This window comes from Gekko japonicus, unplaced genomic scaffold (assembly GCF_001447785.1).
Source record: "Gekko japonicus isolate JY-2015 unplaced genomic scaffold, Gekko_japonicus_V1.1 scaffold553, whole genome shotgun sequence".
NCBI lineage: Eukaryota > Metazoa > Chordata > Lepidosauria > Squamata > Gekkonidae > Gekko > Gekko japonicus.
This window is the reverse complement of record NW_015172568.1, coordinates 774,553-800,813: the sequence shown is the minus strand read 5'-3', so window position 1 is coordinate 800,813 and position 26,261 is coordinate 774,553. Positions and strand designations below refer to the sequence as shown.

The window sequence follows — 26,261 nt, the reverse complement described above, 5'->3', positions numbered from 1 at the left end:
AGCGGGGCGGGCGCCCGGGGGAGGCGGAGCACCTTCCTGAAAATTTCGGCGGGGGCTAACGCCCCGCCGCCCCCACGAAGATTACGCCTATGCGGACTAGGGTTGCCAGGCCCCTCCTGGCAACTGGCAGGGGAGGGGGGACTTACTGGGAGCAGCAGAGAGGCCCATCCAACATATAGTGATGTGTCTACATCACTGCCCATCATCACGTCTGCAACGTCAGGGCGATGCTCTGGTATTTGGGCAAAATCTCTATGATAAATTTGGCAAAAACCTTAGAGTTTTTGGTCCAATGTCCTGGATTTTAAACCAATGGATGTGATAACATAACTTCTGGGTCATGTGAGCAGTGACATAGACATGTCACCGCACGTTGGGTGGATCTCCCTCTTTTTCAGGGTAAGCTCCTCCCCACTGGCCAGCTGATCGGTGGGGAGGTGGGGCCTGTTGGGGGGACCCCACCTCCACTAGGGGTCTGGGAACCCTACCGTGGTCCTAAGCAGGGCTATGTGCCATGTCTTTTCTGACTCCCTTTAGTATCCAAGGGGTTTGCCTTGTTTTTGAGGGGTACCTGATAAAGAAACAGAAATCCAAAGCCCCCTTGAGCGCATGGAACGAATTTTGTGGGTTCTGAACAAATAATTTAATAGTCATAAATAAATTTAAATTATGCATTGTGTTATTATAGCCAGGGCTATTTTTGGGCAGGAACGCACAGGAACGGAGTTCCGGCTGGCTCCTGAGTTGGCCACACCCAGCAGGAACTCATTAGCATAATAGGCCACACGCAACAGCAGCAACTCATTAGGATTGGCTACATTAGGGGTGTGTGGCCTAACATGCAAAGGAGTTCCTGCTACAAAAAAAACCTCTGGGTTTTGACAACAAAGTAAACAGAATAAGAAGCAAAAGGTGGGTGTGGCTGGATGACCACACTTCTGGTAACATGGGGGTGTGGCCTAATATGCTAATGTGTTGTGCTGTCAAGGGTGTGGCCTAATATGCTAATGAGTGTCTGCTGTTGGGTGTGGCCTATTATGCATTTTTTTCCTGCTGAGCTTTTTCTACAAAAAAAGCCCTGATTATAGCTATGACCATTTTTCAGGGTGCAGTTTGTAAAAATAGCTGTTAATATGTTATTGTTTTTAATGTTCTGATTATATGTTTCCATCATGAAATTAATAATTGAAATTCATCATTCAAATTCATACAAATTCATGAAATTCATCATTCAAATTCGTACAAATTCATGAAATTCATCATTGAAACTTTTGTTGTGTATGTGAACAGTAGAACATTGGGTTGTAGTCTTCTTCTTCAAACCAAAGTAGCTTTGGACAATCTGGATCTAATGTGAATTCCTTCTGGACACTTTCTAAGCTTTTACTGACTCCCACAGCACAAATTTTGTAGTCTTTTACAAGTGTTCCTCTTAAATGTGTGACTGTGGAAAAGAGAGCAAGAGCTCTTTCCTGTACTGGTGTCGGAATCTTGAAAAGAGCATAAAGCACACACTTCATAATAGGATTTTTACCATGGCTGTTTTCAGAAGATATGCAGTATTTGAATAGCTTAGGCATTCTGCAGAATTCTGAAGGTTTGTGGGTTCAAGTTTCATTCAGCCATACTGAACAGAATGCAGTATGTCAAGTTACCCTATTGGTAGTGTTGGATGAATCAGATTATGCTTAGAGTGTTATCGACTAGAAACTGGCACCGTGATACTGCCCTTTCAAAGAATATCTTTCATTGACCATCTTACCATTTCAAAGTATGTTTTCAATAATCCAACCATAGTCTGTAGACCACTAGTCTATTAGAGGGATTTATTTATCCATTGATTATAACTGGATTATTTTAGGCATGCGAAGGGATATGGGCGTTTCTTTGATATGATTTAAAGAAATGTTAAGTCAATTGTGCAGCTTTGAAGTAACACTGCATAAAATTGCATGTGATTGAAACCATGGTTCCGGAAAACAGCGTATTTGTTTGTGCCTGCAGTGACGCATGCATAATTTTGGAAGAGGTATTCTGTTCTTTGTGGGAGACAAGAGGGAATGCCTCTCCTAAAATTTGCCACTCATATGGGTGGGTTGTGTTTTTTTTTTAAACTTCTTATAGGTGTGAGCATATGGGCCCCTGCTTATGCACAATCGCTCATGAACATGGTGTCCATGCATGTAGGAAGTATATGAACCATCCACAGGGTCAAGAAATGCTGCTTTTTCAATTTTTTCCAGTCACATGGATGGGGTCTTCCTGTCATGAGCTTTCCTGTGTGTCCAGTGTTTTCAAACATGAGATCCCCCATGTGCTGCATGAAGTGGTACAGTGCACCTCCATATGTTCTGATGATCACGTATCTTTGCTCCAGATATTTTTCTTTAAAGTCAAAATGCTTTGTGTGTGCAGCTGATCTCTTTTTTATATTAGTAGAAAATATCAAACAATTCTGCTTGTCTGTTGTTATGTGCAGATAAATGCTCTGCCATGCCACTACACATAGAAGTAATTGCTCCCCCCGACCTTTTGGGTCAGAGCATGGCACTGGTGTTTTGGTCCCATTTTTATCTATGGAATGTGTTTCCAAACAGCTATCCTTAGGGTTAATTAATAGTTGGGACCAGTGCACATATTACTCTTAATGTGGATAAAATGGTCAGTGGGGTCCTGTTTGTTTAAAAGATTTGTATTCCTGACTCTCCAGAATGTGACCCGATCCCAACCCCCTCTCATTTTGTGTACAAATTCTCCACCTTTCTCCTGCTGCCACTCAGCGTAGATTTGAAATGGGAGTGGGGGCAGGGAGGGGACAGCTTGTTCAGTACTAATCTTGGTTATTAATGGGTGTAGTCAAGACCCAGCATAGTGGCGTAGTTAGAATGTTCGACTAGGATCTGCAGAAACCCAGGTTTGAATCTGTACTCTTCCGTGGAAACTTGCTGGGTGACCTTGGGCCAGTCACAGACCCTCAACCTAACCTACTGTACAGGGTTGTTGTGAGGGTAAAACAGAGGAGAGGAGAACGATGCAAGTTTCTTTGGGTCCCCATTGGGAAGAGGGGTAGTATAAATTAAGTAAACGCATGGTTGTCCTAATCCTCGACGAATCTGGAGACTGGGAGCGCTGGCTGGCGAGAGAGGCCGGGGTGTGGGAAGGAGTGTGCAGCTCTTCAGTCTGAGCCAGCTCCCTTAACCATTGCTAAGAACATTAATTTTCTTTTGCCAAAGATCCGCTGTGCTAAAAATGGCTTTCCTGCTACCACTTAATATTGGTTTAAAATGCCTAATCTCTTCTAATGTACAATTAAACTCTGAAGGTCAGTAAGTCTGATGCAGTGGCAATTTCCTGTGGAGGGAAATGGCACTATATTTCTTAGTGCATAAGTCTTTTAAGACAAAATGACGGGTCGTTTTTAAAAATATTTTAACTCTTATAATTTAAGCTGCATGCTTCAAATGAGCAATTGTGTCTATAAATGCAAGCAAGCTTTAAATCCACCGTACAGTTTGCATAATGCTAGGTATTATGGCTAGGTCTAAATCTGAGATTTAATTATTGCATTTATAGCTTTTTTAATAATGCCGGGTTTCAAAACACGAAGCTCCGCCGAGCACATTTGTGGGAGATAACTGGAGCATGGAATACAGATAAGCATCTGAGTCAGAGAACCTTTTGTCCCTCCCTCCACTTTGTTTCCCAGAGGCTGCTAACATAGAGGGTGATGTCATACTTGAAGCAACAGCCCAAGAATAAGGCTTTCTATCTCGAAATGCAGCACAGACGCTTATTAAGTGAGCCAAGGGTGTTCGCTAGAGGGTTTTCAGCATGCACTGTCTGTGTGACATCTTTAGACCTTTCAGCAGTGAGAGTCCATGTTCTGTCTACTATAGACAGGAATTGGAAGTGTAAGTTGGAGCTTTACATGTTCTTCACTCTCTTTTATTTTCTGTTTTGGGCATTGTAGGCTAGCTTTCTCTTCTATTCAAGTGATTGTAGGGTGGCTTAACCCCATTCTTCCTGGTTGCATAGTGTAATGTGTTCAGTAGCAGAGGTAACCTCTGACCTGTATTTTAATACTTGATTGACTGGACTAATTTCTCTCTGAGCCACAAATCTCAATACTGGTAAATTGTTAGGGCTATCTTCATAGCAGTGATTTGAAAAAAGTCCTTTCATGTAGCAACTCCAAAAAAGTATGACGGTATTAGAATAGCGTGCTTTCTGCTTATTTATTCTGTATAGCTCATTTGTTTTGAATAAATAATAGGTTAAGGTTTTAGTCATAACACAGTTTTATTATTCCAGAGACGTGGCTGTTGTTTCTTAGATAAATGATTGTCTTTTGTATATCTCATTTGTTTCCTTTCTCAGTACCATTTAGTTAAATACAGAGGGGATTCACTGTGCAGTACTTTGCAGCGTTTAGACAAAATTGCATGTTATAAAGGGCTATTGTCTTTGTCAAAACAGCTGTGATCTTGAACTTGCACCGATTTTATAGATATAATGATCTGTTAAGAAAATAAATTAGACTGATAACACTGTTTTCAAAGTGCACTAGGTTCAAGGAGTACACCTTTTCAATAAGCAAAATACTTTAATGGCCGAAGTACTTTTAAAAGTTCTATTTCCTGCGTGTGTTGAAAGTACTCACAGTCTTTTGATAGGTCTGTCTTTCAAAGGTCAATACCGGCAACTTGAACTGAGCCCAGAAGCAAATTGGAAGCCAGCGTAGGTGGAACAAAACTACAGTGATACCGTCCCTATGACCCACTCCAATCAGCAGTCTGGCTGCAGCATTCTGTACCAGTTATTGCTTCCAGACAGTCTTCAAGGGCAGCCCAATGCAGAGCACATTGCAGTGGTCTAATATATTACACAGAGGTAGACAGAAATCACTGTGAGTGGAGTGAAGGCTCCCTCTTCCTGTTGCAGCTCACAGAGCCCCTGAAATTCAGTTCGTGTGGGGCAAGGGACCCTCAGTGAAGAGCATGGGAGGGGGGCAAAGCAAGGATCTGAACGGGGGGGGGATGGAAAAAAATGTGCCCCCTCACCATCTGCCATACCATTATGTCAGCAGAAGAGCACCTTTGGATCCAGTGCTTATTACACATTGTATAAATTATGCCTCAGATTGCATCTATGAAAGCTGCCATGTGTACCTTTGGTTGGAGAGGGAACTGTTTGTACCACCTTGTGGTAGCTTAGGGTTTCCAAGTCCTTTTTCTTCCGCGGCGGGGGGCTCCCAGACGGTGTCTTGACCATAGAGTTTTCCCCTCAGATGGCTGTGGCCCTGCCCCAGCGTGCCCGGCGTCATCACATCACCTCCGGCTGACGTGCACGCCGGGGTGGGGTTTCCCCCGAGGCCCGATTCTGCGGCGGCGGAAATTGGGCCTCCAAAGCGGGGGGAAATCCGCCCCCGGGGGGACTTGGCAGCCCTATGGTAGCTAAAGAGACTCAATCTACATGTTCAATAGTATTCATTTGTTTAACTGTTATTTAGAGCATGTCATAGTTAAGTGCAGTGCTATGCTTGTTGAGTACGTACATGAAATTTCCACTAGCGCTGAAAAGCTGAGAAAGGACTAACTGGAAATGCTTTCTCAACATTCCTTGTGTTGTGCTAGGGCGGACAAAATTGCTGTGGGAGATTTGAAATTGGACAAACAAAGCTTTATGAGGCTTCCTAAAATTTCACTTTGTGTTTCTCATTGCTAAGTGTTCAGCAATCTCGCTGAATTGGATTAATATTCAGATTATGCTCTTTTCAGAATGAGGATTGGGGAGCGATTATGGCAAATCAGTAATCTGGTTCTTCAAAATTGTTCTCTAAAGCTGTAATCCTTTGTGGACTTTTTTTGAGAGTAGGCCTCTTGGGACAAAGGTCTGAGTAAACATATATGTGAGGAAATTGTTCATTTTATCTCCTATTAAGAATCTTAATAATATGTCCATTGCCTAATATTGCATGAAATGATTTGTTTTTACTAGTTGTAATTCTGCTGTGACCTGGAAAGGCCAGTAGCCTGCTCTCATCAGATCTTGGAAGCTAAGCAGGGTCAGACCTGGTTAGTATTTGGATGGGAGACCACCCAAGGAAAACCTGGGTCTCTGTGTAGAGGCAGGCAGTGGCAAACCACCTCTGAACATCTCTGGCCTTGAAAACCCTATGGATCTCCATACGTCAGCTGCGACTTGGTGACAAAAATAAACAAAAACATCCTGGTCTTGGTTCTAAATTAATAAATAATTTTTTTCATTTAAGATTTAGATAGAAAGCTGAGCTTGAAGATCTTCACCATAAGCAATATTCACATAAAAATAGGCCTTTTCATTGATTTGCTAGTGTTTTCCCTTTTAGGGTATTGGGGGGGGGGCACCCATTTATTGCTGAAGAATGCAAACAGTCATTTCTCTCTGGTTGTGCTGATTGGTTCTCTATGTCAATTTATTTTTTTACATACAGTGAAGAGCTAGGAGAATTCATGGAAATGAAAGGAGCCAACAGTCCTGGGATACTTGTATTGACCACGGGCCTGAGCAAACCGTTTATGCGCCTGGATAAATATCCCACCTTACTCAAAGAGCTTGAAAGACACATGGAGGTATATCTTAGCAGCATTTATGTTCCAGCTTAATGATGATTTGGCAACAAATTATCTTAAAGGTACATTTGGAAGATGACGGTCCCAAATTACGCTACTTTTTCTCTCATTCTTCTGGTGTAAGAGAAAGCTGGAGTCCAATAAATTTCCGAGTTGTCAAAAAAGTAATATGTGCTGATCTTGAACCCATGATTGCTCCAACCTCTATACCTGTTGACAGCCCTGTTATACAGTTAATATTAGTGTTGATGGGCCTTACTTCAAACCATGGGGAACCACCATTAGATTTCTCACAGTATGTGGTATACCTTCTGTAGGTACTGTTTATGCTGTTTGAGAAATGCACAGCTGGGTTGAAAAGAGGAGAACAAGAAGCCCCTGTTGCATACGCGCTTCTCATTGCTTGTCCTTCTGGTTCAGAATGTTAAGCTACCACCCATGTAGAACAAAACAAGCTTTTGGAGTATGATTTTTGTTGTTGTTGCCATTTGGACATAACTTCCCAGTGGGCTTTCCCGGTATTTTCTTACTTAGGTATCTCTGAACTCTGGGTATGAATTTTACTGCAGAATTTATTTGCAGAAGAGATAATTTGTCTGATTTGTAGACCCGGTCCTTGCTGTCAAAATAATACAGTATCTTTGGTTTAACAATGCTTGCTAATGTACAGCTGGGCTGAAATCTTAGTTTTAATTTTAAATCCTAATGAGTACTGTTGTTCTCAGTTTCAGGGGTTACATTTCAGTAGCTTTAGAGCTGGAGCAGAAATTTGTCTGAGATTTCCATTTCTGTTAATATTGCCAGTTCTAGAGTTTTTGTACTAGGAAATTGCATTCCATACAGGAGGGGTGGGAGAAATGCTCATAAATTTGCACCTGTCGAGAGAGGAATTTGTGGGAATAGAGCCCTTTAAAAAATGTTTCCTGCAGCATGGCTTAGCACATATATACGATTGTTATTTAAAGTATTGTCACTGTGAGAAATGTGTCTCAGCTGTTTAAAGCAGTGTTCCAGAGTAGTGTTTTTCGTTCAGTGGTATAACGTATGCTTTTCATGCAGTAGGTTGCAGGCTGATACATTGGCTTTGCCAGTTAAACCATCCCAGATAGCAAGCTTGGCAAAGACCTTTATCTACCCAAGAACCAGTCAAATTAGCTAGTGCTGAACAAGATGGAGCCAGTGGTCTAGCAGCTTCATATGACCAGTTCATGCTCAAAAGTACGACACCATTATTAGTACTGTATCAATGTGATACAGCAGGAAAGGATATAGAAGGAGAAATGAAATGGAGGGCAGAAGAGTGCTTTCATACTGCCATCAACAGAAATTGCAAACTAATTTTCCTTTTTAATTTTTTTTTTTAGGATTACCATCCGGATCGGCCTGACATTCAGAAGTCTATGACAGCCTTCAAAAATCTTTCTGTAAGTAATAAGACATATTGTAGGCTAAAGAGGGTATGATGTTAACATTGATTTAAGTGGCTTGATTTTAAATTGGAATCCTTCCTTGTAGAGTATAGCACTAGCAAGTGCTTTTCATGCAGTCACCTTCACATTTAAATCAGGCCTTAACCTTCCTTGCTTAAATTCAACTAGTTTCAAAGGCAAACCAGTTCTGGAAACTTCTCTAGGGTTGCGTGGATTTGTGTTCTAAGCTAGTTGAGAGTATTTTCTGTTCTGTTTTTTTCTCATGGTAGTGAGATACAGAACTTTTCTTGTCTTTGGTGTCTTTTGGTTGGAATATGGGAAATGTAGCTTTAGCCTGTTTCACACATGAACGTTTTCCTAGGTGTGAATTAGTTCTTGAGTGAGAATCTGCAGAAGGGCGTTCACTGAAGGCAGAGATGCTGAGACCTGCCCCAGGCCCTCAAACAGAAAGACCCCTCTGGCTCCCCTCAGACTCCAATCACATGAACATAAATCACGTGATTGGCCCCATTTTGTGCCTCCCCTCGGTGTCCCAGAATTCTGTTTCCAGAATCCCCCCCTCCCGTCAGCAACCCTTGAAAGAAAATATATATTGGATAGTATATGACATATTTAGGTTGTTAGAGAGAAAAAAGCAAAACCTCAAGTTGGTTTTTGAGAAAGCTGTCATTGAATGAGGTTTAAAACAATGAGTTACGTGTTAGATTGGCACAATCCTTGTAATTTATAAGGCAGATTCCAGGGGATCCCCTACTCCAGCAGATTTTGTCCTTGTAAGAAGGACTGTGTTGAAACTGTCCCCCATGTTCTCCTTCAGTGTCCCTTTTATCTGGTGCCCCGCCAGGATCTTCTGTATCCTATATTAGCTCAATTCTCAGAGATTCCTGATGATTTTAAGGTTCTGTTTTTGCTTGATAATCAAGATACGGAAATAATCGAAATAGTAGCAAGGTTTCTTCTTAGTGCTATGGCTATACGTTCTGATAAGCAACCATTAAGTTTTGCTGCTTTCATGCTGTTTTTATGCACCGTAGCTCCAATTTTACCCTATATGGATTTGTATTTTCCGATCTATATTTAATCTGATCTCCTATTGTATGTGTATACGTATGCCAATAAAGGCTTGTCCAATGTCAAATGCAAATGTAATTGATAAATATTAATTCAGGTCAGTCACCTATAGCAGATGCAAAGTGCCCATAGAATAATTCCATAGACTTGGCTACAAATCTACAATCTAATTTGTTTCTTCATTTATACCAGCAAGCTTCCGTGGTAGAAGTGGGATTCAAACCTGTATCCCAGTCCAACCCTGCAACTGCTACACCACACTGGCTCTCTAAGATTGACCTAATACATCAGGACAGTAAAGGAGCAAGCAATGAAGGAAATGTTTAAAAAAAGGGAAGCAAAGGAAAATTACTTGGTATATATTCTAGAGTGGGGTGTCAAACTTGTGAAAAAAGGAAATATGAGGAGCATATAGCAAAAAATGTAAAGACCAACAATAAAACTTTTCAAATACATTAGAAGCAGGAAACCAGCCAGGGAGGCAGTGGGGCCCTTGGATGACCAAGGGGTAAAAGGAGTACTGAAGGATGATAGGGAAATGGCTGAGAAGCTAAATGCATTTTTTGCCTCCGTCTTCACTTTGGAAGATGAGAGGTGCTTGCCCACTCCAGAACCGCTGAGTTCGGGAGGGGTGTTGAAAGACCTGAGTCAGATTGAGGTGACGAAAGAGGAGGTCCTAAAACTGATAGACAACTTAAAAACGGATAAATCACCAGGCCCAGATGGCATACATCCGAGAGTTCTGAAAGAACTCAATTGTGAACTTGTGGATCTCCTGACAAAAATATGTAATCTTTCCTTAAAATCAGCCTCCATTCCTGAGGACTGGAAGGTAGCTAATGTCACTCCCATCTTTAAAAAGGGTTCCAGAGGAGATCCGGGAAATTACAGGCCAGTCAGTCTGACGTCGATACCGGGTAAATTGGTGGAAACCATTATTAAGGAAAGAATTAGTAGGCACATAGATGAACAAAACCTATTGAGGCAGACTCAACATGGGTTCTGTAAGGGAAGATCTTGTCTCACTAACCTGTTAATGTTCTTTGAGGGGGTGAACAAACATGTGGACAAGGGGGATCCAATAGATATTGTTTACCTTGACTTCCAGAAAGCTTTTGATAAAGTTCCTCATCAAAGGCTCCTAAGTAAGCTCAAAAATCATGGGATAAAAGGACAAGTCCTTTTATGGATCAAAAACTGGCTAATTAATAGAAAACAGAGAGTGAGTATAAATGGGCAGTTCTCCCAGTGGAGGGGTGTAAGCAGTGGGGTACCACAGGGATCAGTACTTGGTCCACTGCTTTTTAACTTGTTCATTAATGATTTGGAGATGGGAGTAAGCAGTGAAGTGGCTAAATTTGCGGATGATACAAAGTTGTTCGGGGTGGTGAAAACCAGTGAGGATTGTGAGGCACTCCAAAGGGATCTGTCAAAGTTGGGCGAGTGGGCGTCAACATGGCAAATGGGGTTCAATGTGGCCAAGTGCAAGGTGATGCACATTGGAGCCAAAAATCCTAACTATAAATACACGTTGATGGGGTCTGAACTGGCAGAGACTGATCAAGAGAGAGATCTTGGAGTTGTAGTAGATAACTCACTGAAAATGTCGAGACAGTGTGTGACTGCAATAAAGAAGGCCAATGCTATGCTGGGGATTATTAGGAAGGGTATTGTAAACAGATCAGCCAATATCATAATGCCGCTATATAAATCAATGGTGCGACCTCATTTGGAATACTGTGTGCAGTTCTGGTCACCACACCTTAAAAAGGATATTATAGCTTTGGAAAAAGTGCAGAAAAGGGCAACTCGAATGATAAAGGGGTTGGAACACTTTCCCTATGAGGAACGGTTAAGGCGCTTAGGGCTCTTTAGCTTGGAGAAACAACGACTGAGGGGTGACATGATTGTGGTTTATAAGATTATGCATGGGAAAGAGCAGGTAGAGAAAGAGGTACTTTTCTCCCTTTCTCCCAATACAAGAACTCGTGGGCACTCCATGAAATTGCTGAGCGGTCGGGTTAGAACGGATAAAAGGAAGTACTTCTTCACCCAAAGAGTGATTAATACTTGGAATTCACTGCCACAGGAAGTGGTGGCGGCTACAAGCATGGACGGCTTCAAAAGGGAATTAGATAAGCATATGGAGCAGAGGTCCAGCAGAGGCTATTAGCCACAAGGTATAGATAGGGACTCTGGGGCAAGTGATGCTCTGTCATCTTGGTGCTTGAAGGGGGTCAGCAGTGGGATGGCTTCTAATGTCCTGGCCCCACTGGTGGACCTCCTGATGGCACTGGTATTTCTGGTCACTGTGTGATACAGAGTGTTGGACTGGATGGGCCTTTGGCCTGATCCAACATTGGCATCTCTTATGTTCTTATGGACTGTGGGCTGGATCGGGCCCTCAGAGGCCCCCAATCAGGCCCACAAGGCCCTGGCTGTTTCCTGCTTCCATTTGCAGTTCTGCTTCCGCCGCCATGTTACAGCTTGCATTAATAATAAAAAATAATAATAATGCTTTCGATTTATTAATCGCTTTCCCCACAAGTGGGCTCAAAGTGATTTACAGTTACTCTTTAGACAGGGGACTAACAATGTTTTTCATAGGGGATAGGGAAGACAACATAGAATTCATTTAAGTTGTACACGCCGTACTGCCCAGTGGAAACGTTTCTGGCTTGACTCAGTCATGTTCCAACAGCTGCATCGCCACACTGCCACCGCCTGGCCGGAGCATCCCACTGCAGGGATTTTCTTAGCTGAGTAGATTCTTCCACCTTCCGGGTCCAGACCAGGACGTCTCCAACCGAGAGCTAACACCTTCCCAGAAGGGAGTCGGTGTGCCCACCCTCTCTAAGGAGTGGTTCCCATTTTATCTACTCGCCGAGGCTTTCGAATCGCTGGGTGGACGATGAGCTGGGGACGACAGGCTGGCTGCTCATACCAGCGCGGGGGATCGAACTGACACAGTTCGGATGTTAAGACAGTGGGATATACCCACTGTGCCACCGCTCCCCTTACCAGTCCCCTTACCAGACAAGCCTCTCCTGTACGATTGAGAGAGTCTGGTAAAGAACTGGCTGAGGCTCCTCCCTCTCCTCCTCCCAGGGGGAGGGAGGGAACAGCCAGAGCTTGCTTCCTGGCCAGGCTGCAGGAGTCAAAGGGAAGCCGTTCTTTCCTTCCACTGGCTGAGTCTCCTCCCTGAAGGGAGGGAGGGAATGAGGGAGAGCTTGCTTTGCTGGGCTGCCTCAGTTGCATCTCCTCTACATGGCATTACATTTTATGGCCCAACAAGGTCTCATTTATGTCAGATCCGGCCCTCAAAACAAATGAGTTCGACACCTCTGTTCTAGAGCAAATGTCACATACCAGGATTTTTCTGCTTGGGCCTCAAGAAGTGACCTTTAGAACAGAAATTGCCCCACACCTGTTCTTTTTTCAAAATTATTTGTTAATTTTTCAAGAGCCGCTATATTCCTTAATTTAGTACACCACCTGTCCAAAGAAACCCCTTCAGCATTCTTCCAACATTGGGCAATGAGCAATCTTGCTGCAACTGAAAGAATAATAATTATTTTTTGTTTACACTGCAAATTTTCATTAATAAATAAATTGAGCAGGGCTATATAGCCCCACACTTGTTAAGTAAGTGTATTGTCACTGTGCTTGTTCGCCATCTCCCGTGCAACCTGTAAGCTGGTTGGAATGTAGTTGTCTGTAGGGTCCAGGTTACGGCTGTTTCTGTGAGAAGCAGAACCTGTTAACAGGTGTATTAAAAGAAAATGGAAATCACGTGGCACTGCAGACGTAGTACTGAATAACTTCTGGCTGATTCACTTGTGCTTGTGCACTGTGTGATGGTATTTCCTCCTTGCCCAACAGGCACAATGTCAAGAAGTGCGAAAAAGAAAGGAACTTGAACTCCAGATACTAACAGAAGCCATCCGCTGCTGGGAAGGAGAGGACATTAAGACACTGGGAACAGTTATTTACATGTCACAGGTCATGATACAGTGTGCTGGTAGTGAGGTAATACCGGTTTGCTTTTCCAGCCTTGCCATGTATGCAGAGCTACTCTTCAGTGTTCTCTGTTCTTTGCTTTTTTTTGGTCTTGTTTATGAAACAGAAATGTTAGGGATGGATGAAACCTGCCAAAAGATTCCCCCAAAGCAATATTTGCAAATGTTTGAACGTTTTGTTCCTGGGTTTTTTTGCAAGAGCCTTATCAGGACACTGTTAAAGTACAGTGTAGTGTCTACTCATGCATTATGGGGACAAGACGGGGCAGCTTCTCTTTCCCAAGCCACCTCCCCGTTTCTGTTGTTTTGCCATGCATATAAAATATTTTAGGATAGAATTCTTATAGACCTTGCAGCTCCGCTTCAAAACGAATCCAGAGCAGCTGGTCTTTTTGATTTGAAAAATGCTCACGATTGCCAGAATTAAAAAGAAGGGACAACATTTGTGACCACAGCATGCCATGTGAATTTTTAACTTGCTTTGTCACGTGATTTAAATATGTTGTATTATTTCCCTCTCTCTTTTTATAAGGAAAAGAATGAGCGATACCTTCTTCTGTTTCCAAACACTTTGCTCATGTTGTCTGCCAGCCCTAGAATGAGTGGGTTTATCTATCAGGTAAAAAGGATTTTAATTTAATTTGGGTCTCTGTAGCTTCCTTTAAACTATCTTCTGCTCTTGAGATGTTCCTATAAATCCTGCAAAAGCTTTAATTGAACCTTTATGGCAGCTGGGTGTGTAAGCGTTTCAGAATCGTAACAGTGGCAACATCTGTACAATACAAGGCATATTGAACACCAAGGGCTATATTGCAAAGTGTATATAAATGTGTGTGTGTGTGTATGTATTTGTGTGTGTGTGTGTGTGTATACACCCACTGTCAGCTAATGCTGCTATGGTCTGGAATGTGTGGGGTGCCAGCTCCCTTTCCTCCTCTTCACTCTCCCTTCCCCCGCGTCTCATCTGCTGGGCTCTGTTATCTGCTTGGCATTCAGGTTTCGTGGAGTGCGAAGCACGTCTAAGTTCTTATGATCAGTCCATACCTCGAAAGGTACCCTAGCTCCCTCCAGCCAATGTCTCCAGGTGGTTAATGCCAACCGAATAGCCCCCGCCTCCTTGTCCCACACTGACCAGTTTTCTTTTCCTTGAAGTAACATTAAGTTTATCCAATTCAGCAACTTCTAACAGTTTCTTAGCTAGTTAATCTCTTAAGAGTATTTTTTTCAGATTTCCAATATTTAGCTACTAGTATTCTAACTAGGGATTATATTCAACAAATAAATTTCTGGTAACAGTTTTAAGTTAATATTCATTATTTCTATTATTATCTTGTTAACATATTGCCTATATTTTTCCACATCACCACATGTGGAAAAAAGTACCTATATTGGATTTGCATCTCCAACAGTTCTTAGATACTGATTTATAACCTTTAGCAATTCTATCTGGCGACCTATACCATCTATGGAATAGTTTGTATATATTTTCTTTAAATGAGGTTGCTCTCAGTAACTTCACTGTCTTCCATATTTTAAGCCAATCATCTAACTGGATATTATACCCTGTGTCTTGCATCCAAGCTATCATTGAGGTTTTTATTATTTCATCTTGCATATAGTCTTCTATGAGAAAATTGTAGATTTTTTGTATCAATTTTGTCCAGATCTGATTTTGTCGTGTGAAAGCCAATTATTTTATCTTTACTATATTTTGATTGTAATTGTGTACTTTCCCACCAGGTAAGGTTTATATTATTCCGTTTTAGATTTTCTACCGTTCTTAGATTATTAGATTCATCTAGTAAAGTATCTATTGATTCTCTTTTTTTCTGTCATAAGTGTTGGTTTTATGAATGCTTCTAATAGAGACACCCATTTGGGGATTTTTGTATAGTATTTTTCTTTTATTCTTTTCCCGACTTTTATTAATGTTCCTCTAATTGATGAAAATTTGCATTTATTTTATCTTTCTCATACCAGATGTAAGCATGCCAACCCATACATAAATCATGGCCTTCTAAGTGTAAAGTTAATGATAATTTTATTTATGACTTCTGTTTTTGTGGTATCTTGGATTTTGTTTATTACTTTGTGTGTAGTTTTTTGTTAATATTTTAGTCTTTTAAAAATTTATTTTAAGACCTGCAACCAATCCATAATCTTGTATTACTTCCAGAAGCTGGGAAGTTGTTGTTAATGGTTCTTCTAGTATGAAAACTAAACCCATCAGCGAAAGCTTGTAGTTTATATTCTTCACCTTTTACTTTTAGGCCTCTTATTTTGTTATTTTGTCTTATATTATCATTCAAAGTTTCTAAAGTAGAAATGAATAATAACGGGGACAGTGGGCATCCTTGTCTCGTTCCTTTCTGGATCTCAATATTTTTTGACATATCACCGTTGATTATTATAGTAGCCTGTTGCTTCTTGTAAATAGCTGAGATCATTGACAAAAAATTACTTCCACAATCCCACATCTCTAGTTTTAGTCTTAGAAACTCCCAGGATACATTATCGAATGCTTTTTCTGCATCTAAGAAGAGTAATGCCAACTGTTTCTCCAGATGAGCCTCATAGTATTCCAAAGCATTAAGAATAGTTCTTATATTATTTTTTATCTGCCTCTTTGGGAGAAATCCTGCTTGGTCTTGGTGGATAAGTTGCTGTAATACTTTTTTGAGTCTTGTTGCCAATATATTTGCAAAAATTTTATAATCTGTGTTTAATAAAGAGATGAGTCTATAGTTTTGGATTTCTTTTTCATCTGAGTCTGGTTTATGTATTAGGGTTATGAGCGCTTCATTCCAAGAATCGGGTAATATTCAATTTTTTATAATATTTTGAAGTACTTCTTTAAAAGGAAATAATATTTGCTCTTCAAATTTTTGATAAATTTCTGCTGGTAAACCATCTGGGCCTGGTGTTTTCTTCTTTTACTGATTCTGGATTCCTTCTATAATTTATATGGTGAAATTGGATCATTCAAAAGTTTCCTCTGTGAGTCGTTAAATTTCTTTTTGTTAAGTAGTTTTAGATATTCTTTTATTTGTTGCGGCTCTTGTAGTTTTTGTTGATATAGATTTTTATAAAAGATTTTCACAATCTCTTTTATGTCTTTAGTTCTGTATTTTATCTCTCTTTTAGGGCCAAAATTACTCGTTTTTCTCTCTCTTTCCTAAGTTTGTATGCCAACCATCTAGTGGGTTTATTGGCATTTTCAAAGTAATATTGTTTTGTATATTCTATGTTTTTGACTATTCTTGCATTGATAAGATGCGTATTTGATGCTGCAACATTTTTATTTTCAATTTTATTTAATCTACCTTTGTAGTTTTCTTCATCTTATCTTCTTCTATCTTTATTTTTTCTTCTAGCTTATCAATTTTTTTCCCTTTTTTGTTTCTTTTTCTAGGCATCTTGATTGATGAACCATCCTCTCAAGAATGTTTTAAATGCATCCCATATAGTGTTAATTGAGGTTTCTTCTTGTATAATTCTTTTAAAAAATTCTTGTATTTCAGTATTAGTTTTTGATATGAATTCTTTGTCTCTTAGAAGTCCTATATTCATCTTCCATCTTGTCGTTCTTTGTACCGTATATACTCGAGTATAAGCCGACCTGAGTATAAGCCGAGACTCCTAATTTTACCACAAAAAACTGGGAAAAAGTATTGACTCGAGTATAAGCCTAGGGTGGGAAATGCGAAATGCAGCAGCTACTGGTAAATTTCAGAAATAATAGATACCAATTTTCCGTGCCCAGTACGGCACGGAAAAGGCGCGGAGGAGGACGTCCGCCTCGGTCTCCTCTCTCTGACGTCACTGGTTGCTAGACGCCAATCAGCAGGCGATCTAGCAACCAGTGGAGGCGGGGCGGGCAGCGGCGGCTTCTAGTGTTCTGCTGAGCGGAGGAGTTCTTTTAACTCCGCTGTTATTATTGGCACGTCAGTCTCCGCTCTCCTCTCTCTTACGTCACTGGTTGCTAGACGCCAGTCGGGAGGCGATCTAGCAACCAGTTTAGGTGGGCGGGCTGCAGTGACTAGATCAGTTTAGGCAGGCGGGCTGCAGTGACTACAGGCTGATATCTGGCTGCGGAGCGGCGGCATTTTCTGGGGTCATTTTTTTTTCTCACTCGAGTATAAGCCGAGGGGGTGCTTTTTCAGCACAAAAAATGTGCTGAAAAAGTCGGCTTATACTCGAGTATATACGGTATTTCATGGAAAGTCAGTAATAACGAATTGTGATCTGCATAAGTATTTGTTAGTATTTCTGCTTCATTTAATTCTTTTATCATTGAAGTAGATATCGACGCCATATCAATTCTTGACCAAGAGTTATGTCTGAAGGAGTAATAGGCATAGTCTTTTTTACCTATGTTTCTAGTCCTCCAGGCATCTACCATACTATATTCTTCTGCTAATTTTAGAAAAAAAATTGGTAACAGGAGACCTGATTTTGTATTATTTTTCTGTTTTTTCCTATCTATTTTGGGATCAAATACCGCATTCTAGTCTCCAATTATACATATATCTTCAAAGTTTTTAATTGTTAGTATGTTTTTAATTTCTATAAAGAATTTTTCTTGGTTTTTATTTGGTGCGAATATATTTATAATTAATGATTTCCCCCTGTTTCTCATAATTGTATTAGCTATGATTCTTCCATCCTCTGATCTGTTGTTGAGTGTTTTGACTGGGAAGCCTCACACACACACACACACACACCCTTTGTGAAATGGGTACTGAGTGTAGGCTGGGTGATAGCCAGCAAGCGCACAGCCACAGAACAACCAACAGGAACCCTAAAACTAAAGTGCTGTCTTGTACACTTTGGGCGGGGAGAGGCCCCTCCCTAGCCCTTGAAGAACTAAACCTAAACATGTTGCCTCGGATGGTGCATCAAGTAAAGGAATGCAATTAGATGTTATAGGGAGGGGAAGAAAACATGGGGCAGACCCAAAGAATGCTTATGACCTTTATGCCACCAGTGGTTGGGACATATTTGCATCAGTTATGAATGTCCTGGCCAAGGGTATTTTCCCAGGTCTGTTGTGCTTAGAAAATGGAATACATCCTTAGCCAAAGCACATGGGTGCAAATGGCATGTAAAAAAATCACAGAGAGGCTGGTCCTCCCTCTGGTTAGAGGCCTTCCTTTTATGCCCCCCTCTGAATTGCTCTGGGCTGCTACCATCTTGCCTCTCAGTTTTTGTGGATACGGGTTTGTGTTTTTGACACCTCCCTTGTTATTGAAAGAAAAGGATTTTTTTGGCTACAAACCATGTATCACCGTACCAGGGGAAACAGAATTGTGGTGCATGTATTGCATTTATATAAATGAATCGACCCATCTTTTCCCAAGGAGTCTGTATAACACATCAGCCTTTAGGAAAGGATTAGGTTAAAATTCGCAAGAACAGGAGAGCCAGTGTTTAAAAATAAAAGGGAAACACAAAAACACACTTTTTAAAAAGTTATGTAGATTAATATTTATAAAAACTCCAAAGCTGGTCATCAGCCTGAAAACAATCCGTTCTTTTTTGGTGGTGTTTTCATTTGCCTGAACATCTTGATATGTATGCTTTTAGGGGAAACTACCACTGACGGGGATGACCATCACAAAGCTAGAAGACAGTGAAAATCACAGAAACGCATTTGAAATATCAGGTAACACCCACTTGCATTCCTGTTGAAGTGATCCTGTTTATCATGCTCTGTTTATTAGTCACTTTTAAATGGATACCCTGTTTGGCTTTGAATAAGAGCTTCTGGCAGGCTACCCTATTCAAAGTTCCAGTAGACAGTCTATCAGTATTTGTGTATTATTTTCACTGGTTTTAATCAGCACACAGCACCAGCTTAAAGCTTGGTAGCTACATCCTACATCAGGGGAACCCAACCTTTTCAAGCCTGTGGGCACCTTTGGAATTCTTACACAGGGTGGTGTACACAAGGACAAAATGGCTGCCACGGAAGGCAGAGCTACACACACAGAGGAAGTCCAAAAGAGGATACTTTAGAAATACAGCGGGAGAGAGGTGTGGGAAAGAATAAAAGCAACACTGTGGGGGCAGCTCGCACTGAAGCAATGTTATTTTAATTTGTACAACCAGCCAGATCTCTAGGGGCCAATCAGAAGCCTTGCTGGGCAAGAGCCCCACACGGCCACACACACTTTCTAAAAACACTTTGTGGGCACCAGGAAGAGTGTGGGCGAGCACCATGGTACCCACGGCCAATGTTCCCTCTAAGCCGTGGAGTCTTGTGAGCAAAAATTCTACTTTGTGAGCTAATGGCATTAAAGTTGTGAGCGAGTGATTTGGCTACTACATAAATTAGTTTCCTCTAGAGCCATCCTTCCTGAGCTGAGACAAAAAACGTGTGAGCTGGAGGCTAAAAAATGGTGAGCTAGCTCACACTAACTCAGCTTAGAGGGAACACTGCCCACGGCCACCACAGTTTGAGAGCCAGTTTGGTGTCATGGTTAAGAGCAGCGGACTCTGATCTGGAGAACCAGGTTTGATTCCCCACTCCTCCACATGCAGCCATCTGGGTGACCTTGGGTCAGTCACAGTTTTCTCAGAGCTGTTATCTCAAGAGCAGTTCTCTCAGAGCTCTCTCAGCCCCACCTACCTCACAGGGTGTCTGTTGTGGGGAGAGGAAGGAAAGGTGATCATAAGCCGCTCTGAGACTCTGACTGAAGGGTGGGGTATAAATCCAATTCTTCTTCTTGTCCTACATCAACTGCACTAGCAAGTCAAGCAGCCGTCTGATGTTCTGCACTCATGCTCTAATGAATGATGGCACTTCTCTGCAATGTGGCCATCATCTTGTAGGCGTAGTTGTGTTTAATAGGGAAAGAAACTCTCAGGATTGTGCAGTTTAACTTGTTGGTTTCCCACAGATTCTATCATCAGTTTCCTAGAAAAGAAATGTTACTGAAAAGGTGTAGGTGGACCAAAGTAGTGCAAACAGAGCTCCAAAGCCAGGGACTCAAAAGCACAATTCTTAACTAGAAGTTCACTATTATTACCAGATACTGATAGTCAGATCTGAAGTAGAAGGTTGTGGAAGAGTGCTGATCAGTTAAGAAGCATAATTTGTCTTTCTGGGGAACACAAATGGTATTAGCATATTGTGTGTTGCTTGTGAAAGAATTCTTAAATGGGATCACATTTTCTTCTTTCCTCCTGGGTTTTGTGCTTGCCTCTAGGAAATATGATTGAACGAATATTAGTATCCTGTAACAACCAACAAGATCTGCATGAATGGGTGGACCATCTGCAGAAGCAAACCAAAGTAACAACTATTGGGACTCCCACTATTAAACCTCATTCTGTGCCATCTCACACGGTAAGGGACCACCTGGCTTTAGTCCTGTTGGATTAAAGCAAGCACAATATGGTGTGTGCATTTGAGGAACAGCTGTTGATGTTATAAATAAGTCTATTGTATCATGCAGTCTGTTGATTTCACGGTAAAAGATTTCCAGCATGTTTGGTTTTGTGCTGTAGTGTGTGAAAATCCAGAAATATCAGCTGAACTGTCATGTAATATAGCAACATGTTTCTAGCCAACTGTTGACTTAACGGAGTGGGGCTTTACCCCTTCTGCTGCAAACCACTGGGCCCCCCAGTTTTGCTCTTGGGGTATCAGTGAGCTCTTAGGATCCGTATGGGGGGTAACTTGTGTGCGTGGGGGGCTGCAGTGAGAAGGAGGAAATGGCTGTCCCCTCTTCTGCGAACAGAACCATGTAACTGTATACATGCTAATATATTTCTAAGTTTGGGTCTGAACTGAATGCTTTCTAGTTTCATTGCTTGGGTCAAAAATATGTTTATGGGGTAGAAAACCAGACTTATGCAATGAGTGGGATGATGCTGCATTGTTACGTAGCTAGTCAAGTTTTGCTACATGGTCATGTCACTGAGGGCAAGTAAAAATAATTGAGAATGAGACTGCCACTGATTGGCAGTAAAGATAAACAGGAGTGCTGAGGTATGGTTCTCTCCCCTGCCCATGGCAATTTTCTGCACTGTTGAAAAGGTTTGTGAAAAGATTTGTGAACATGTTTTCATATCAGCTCAGCTCTATTGATGCTGCATCGTCTGATATGAAGAACTGACTTTCCATAGAACTAGTTAAATAACTGAGATTAAGTCTGAAGCTGTCTTGGACCACATGTCCTTGGAAGCTGGTAGAATCTCTTCTGCATTTCTGCTGCATATGATCCTTGCGGCAATTGGAAGAAAAAGAGGGCTTTCCTTATACTGCCTTTTCTTTCCGCTTCTCTAAATCTGGAGGGCAAAGCAATATGTGGCACATGTTGTTACCCCAAGGGTGGAAATATTTGTATAGAAAGTGCCTTCACTCGACAAAGGGCTCAAGTGGACAGTAGAAATTTAACAGGCAGATTCATATCCTGGCAGAGCAGAGTGGTAGATCATGCCTCCGTCGGATCAGTCACATGCTGCCCTGGTGATGTCTGAACAGGAATGTGGACCAGGAAAATGACACAGCTTACTGTCAAGCTAGCATTACCCTCCTATTAAGGGGGGTATCATTGTCATGGGAACTAGCTATGACATTTCCCTGAGCCACAGGGATCCTCTTGACAGATGCAATGGGTGTAGCTTGGGATATTATGGAAGCACAGCAGATGGGTAATGTATGAATTGGTCGGATCAAGTGCAAAAGCATTGGCTCATAGGAAGTAAAACTAGAAAAATTGGTCGTGTTTGCTCCCCGCCCAGCTTCTTGCTATTAGGAAGTTAAGACAAACTTTTACTGATTTCCCCCCCCCTTCCACTCCCTCCTGTGGGGGACCTCTGATTGCCCCCTCCTCAGCAATTCCTGGACTGCCTTGGGAGGAAGGAATCAGTGAAATCGCACCTCTTCCTTTGCGCCTGCAGAAATTCTAGACAGGATCCAAGCCTACTGTTGACAAACGTGTTTAACAGGTTTAAGCTTTGCCCCAGGCTGTGTAACAAAGTAGTGATGATAATGTTGATGGCTAACTGGCATAATCTTGTATACAACTGTCATTTTTCTGTCATATTTTTCCTTTTTCTGTAAATCGTTCCTTACTTGGCAGCTTCCTTCTCATCCTGTAACACCGTCCAGCAAACACTCAGATAGCAAGCAAATACCGCTGACTCCAGTATACCACACTCTTCCACACCCTTCACATCACGGGACGCCTCACACCACTATAAACTGGGGACCCCTGGAGCCTCCTAAAACCCCTAAGCCGTGGAGTTTGAGCTGTTTGCGACCGGCACCACCACTGCGGCCTTCGGCAGCGCTGTGTTACAAAGAGGTGAGAATGAGCAGCCCTGTCAGAAATCTCAGTGCGTTCTGTGTTGTAACTGTGTCACCAATACAGAGTGTGGGCTACACCCTCAGTAAAGCATTTTAACTAGAGTTCACTTAGTGTTGAGCTGTCGGAATTAACAAAAGGAGATTATTTTTTTTAAAGCTAACGAATCATCATTATTTTAGTAGGCAGTACAGTGGTAATTAATTAGGAGCTGCGGTGGCTCTAGTGGTTAAGACGCTGAACTGCAGGCTGTGGAAGGTCGGTAGTTCAGCAGTTCGAGACCCGGGTGCAGCATGATGGAGTGAGCTCCCATCTCTAGTTCCAGCTCCTGCCAACCTAGCAGTTCGAAAGCAAGAAATTGCAAGTAGATAAATAGGTACCACTTCGGTGGGAAGGTAACAGCGTTCCATGCGCCTTGGTGTTTAGTCATGCCAGCCACATGACCACAGGAACATCTTCGGACAGCGCTGGCTCTTCGGCTTTGAAATTGAGATGAGCACCGCAAACCTAGAGTCGGATTCGACTGGCTTTCGAGCAAGGGAACCTTTACCTTTACTTTTTACAGTGGTAATTAATCAGGCTTTTAACTTCGATTATATATGCCTCTTCTCGTTGATCACCTTTATGATAAAGTGTTCAGAGCAGTGTTCCCTCTAAGCTGAGTTAGCGTGAGCTGGCTCACAGTTTTTCAGCCTCCGGCTCACACATTTCTGTCTTAGCTCAGGAAGGGAGGGCTCCAGAGCAAACTAATTTATGCAGTAGCCAAATTGCCCGCTCACAACTTTAATGCCAGTAGCTCACAAAGTAGAATTTCTGCTCACAGGTCTCCACAGCTTAAAGGGCGCATTGGTTCAGAGCACTGCATTGGGAATCCTTACCACATAAGGTGGGTTAGTGGGGCTGAGCCTGAGGGAGGTGTGATTTGCTTTGCCTAACTATATTCTTAAACGGCCTTTCATGAAGAGGCAAGATTTGAACCAGGGATTTTCACAGCTCAGCCTGTTTATTCATTAATTATTAGATTAGATTTTTAAACTGCCCTTCCCTGTGGAACAGGGCACAGGTCAGTGCGCAACAATAAAATGTACCTATATTAGTTAAACATAAAACAATAGGAATCCAGTAAAACACATTAAATAACCTAAAAGATGGCGTTAAGACTGTCGATGCTGCTGCTGCCCCGTGGGGGGGGGGGTAGGGAGGCAGGAAATCAGGGGCTCCGGACAGATGGGAAAAGCCATTGCTGCCCTCATCCAAAGGCCTGGCAGAACAGCTCTGCCTGACAGGCCCTGCAGAGTTGCATTAGATCCTGCAGGGTCCAGATGTTATCCAGCAGAGAGTTCCACCAGGTTGTGTTGTCAGTAGGAGTTGGGGAAAATAACTCCTTTGCAGTGGAGGGGTCTTTTCTTCAATGAACCTAAAGTGAAAGGGGTGTGGGGTTTTCCTGCTCCGGTTTTTCACTGCAGTCCCTGCAACTACTCAAAGACATACAATTGCTGATACAAGGAAGAGATTTACCTCTTTCCTTCTCCTCAATGTAATCCCCTGACCTGCACAGCTATCTATGCAGAGCCCAGGACCTCAGGAGCAGGGTTCCCTCTAAGTCTAAGGTGTGCTAACCAATTTCCAACCCCCAGTGCACAGATTTTCATCTCAGTGCAGGGGGGCAAGGAGTGGGTTTGGCGAAGGCACGCACTTAGAGGGTCTGTCCTATTAAAGTGCCTGCCTTCTCCAAGTCTGCTTTCTCCAAGCCTGCTTTCTCCAGTCTCAGGGCTTTCTTTCCCTTTCTTTCGATTTCTTTTTCTTTCTTTTTCTTTCCCTTTCCTTCCAGTTCTTTCTTTCCTTTTTCCCTTTCCCCCCTTTCTTTCTATTTCTTTCTCTCCCTTTTTCTATTTCTTTCCCTCGCTCCCATCCTTTCTATTTATTTTTTCCATTTCTTTCTTTTTTTTTCTTTCCATTTTGTTTCCCCCCTCTCCCTCTTTTCTTTCCCTTTCCATTTCTATCCATTTCCCCCTCTTCCCTTTCCATTTCCATCCATTTCTTTCTCTCACTTTCTCTCTATTTCTTTGTCTTTCTCTCTCTTTCTTTCCCTTTCTTTCTTTCCATTTCCAAACAGAAATTTATTAAAAAATAAATAAATTAGGCTCACTCACAACCTTTATGCTCATCGATTTTTTTTTGCTCTTGAAGTAGATTTTTTTCTCGCAAGAGTCTACAACTTAGAGGGAACATTGCCCAGGAGTAATCTTTCCATTGGTTGAAAGGGACTGCAGAGTGGGGGAGGGAGGACATGGAGAAAATTCACATCCCTTCTGTTGGCCATTTGTTAGATACAAGTAAGTATTTGTGAAGCAATGGCTAATGAGAAGATGACCATAATCTAGCCGGTATATTGGTTTGCAAGATAATCTTCAGCCAGTGGCCCACTTTAAATTGTTCGTAAGATATGTGTGTGGCTTTTCTTACGCAACAAAGCAGGTTCATTTATATGTATACTTTTTCCCCCCGCTGTCAAGTCACAGCCAACCTATGGGAACCCCATAGGGCTATCAAGTCAAGAGATGTTTAGAGGTGGTTTGCCATTGCCTGCCTCTTCATAGCAACCCTGAACTTACTTGGTGGTCTCCCATCCAGGTATTAAGTAGGGCTGACCCTGCTTGACTCCCGAGACCTGATACATGCGTGTGGCTTTCCTCTCTCAAGAAAGCAGGTTCATTTATATATCGTGTAATAAATTCCAGTGCAGCCAACCTTGGGTAGGCCTTTGCTGTTACGGATTTTTACAAGTAATTTTTGTTCAGCAACTTCTGCTTCTTGTTACTTCCTGACACGTCCTTTGACATTTGTTTTAAATGCATTTAATTAACAGCATCTTCTAAAAAAAAAAATGAAGACTACTCGTAAATGTGTTTCTGTTGCTCGCTTACCATTTTCTTTTCCTGCAGATTTTTGAGGTTATCTTTGTCTAGAGGCAGAGCTGCATGTCTTTGTAGTTCTGTAAAGTAGTTCAATTATTCAGTACAACTGAAGTGTTCTTTGTGGTGTTTGTGCATCTCACTGATTCAGAACATTCTAGGGTAGACTTTTAGGTAGGGGGGGGGAATCCTTCTCCCTTTTTGAGCTTACATAACATCGTGCATCTCAGAGGAAAAGGAGACACAATTTGCCATTCAGTTCTCTTTCAGCTGCAGCACCAAGTGGGAATGTTCTGCTCAAAGAACGCTCTCTGGGAAAAAATTACTACTACTCCCCCCCCCCCCCCCTAATTTCAGTATTTTATTTGTTTCTTTCCTTCTTTCTTTGGCTCTTTCCATCACTGGAATAAAAGTGTTTGAAGGAATTCTTTTTTAAATGTGGCTTTACAGTATACAACAGAATGGACTACATTCAGTACGTATCAGCAGTGTGAGGTACCTTTCATAAACATTTGTCCTGTGTTTGAGTTATCCTCTCAGTTCTGGGCATGATGACCGAGGCTCCTTACCTTCTGGGGGGGGCAGTTCCTGCTTCGTCAGCCATCAGTGAGTTACTCTCAAAGCTGTTGGCGAAGTCTCTTGACTTCAGTTGTGGCGTCCCTGATTCTTACCCTGACTCCAGGCCCCCCAGAATTATTGACCTCATCTGCGGAACTAGTTTACCTCAGGCCACAAAACCCAAAAGTTTTGGCCTCCACAAAATATAGAAGGAAAAGTACCAAATCAATCCCTGATCTAGTGATAAGGAAGGATGATTCCCTGTATTACAATCTCAGCAGTGACCCCAGCTTCGAAGAATGCCTGAACCACTGGGACAGGAGAAAGGGGCTCATCCTTT

The 26,261-nt window shown here is 42.0% G+C and overlaps 1 protein-coding gene across 2 annotated transcripts in view; it reads left to right on the top strand.

Moving 5' to 3' along the window:
- Positions 1 to 26,261, top strand: part of ARHGEF7 (Rho guanine nucleotide exchange factor 7) — a 121,218-nt gene that overhangs the window by 46,291 nt on the left and 48,666 nt on the right. For both annotated transcript variants that reach the window (XM_015421338.1, XM_015421337.1), the window contains 7 exons: positions 6,473 to 6,611; positions 7,976 to 8,035; positions 12,995 to 13,141; positions 13,664 to 13,750; positions 18,718 to 18,796; positions 20,343 to 20,482; positions 22,224 to 22,448. In XM_015421338.1, the coding sequence (XP_015276824.1) occupies positions 6,473 to 6,611; positions 7,976 to 8,035; positions 12,995 to 13,141; positions 13,664 to 13,750; positions 18,718 to 18,796; positions 20,343 to 20,482; positions 22,224 to 22,448 (877 nt within the window). The remainder of the gene's footprint in view (positions 1 to 6,472; positions 6,612 to 7,975; positions 8,036 to 12,994; positions 13,142 to 13,663; positions 13,751 to 18,717; positions 18,797 to 20,342; positions 20,483 to 22,223; positions 22,449 to 26,261) is intronic.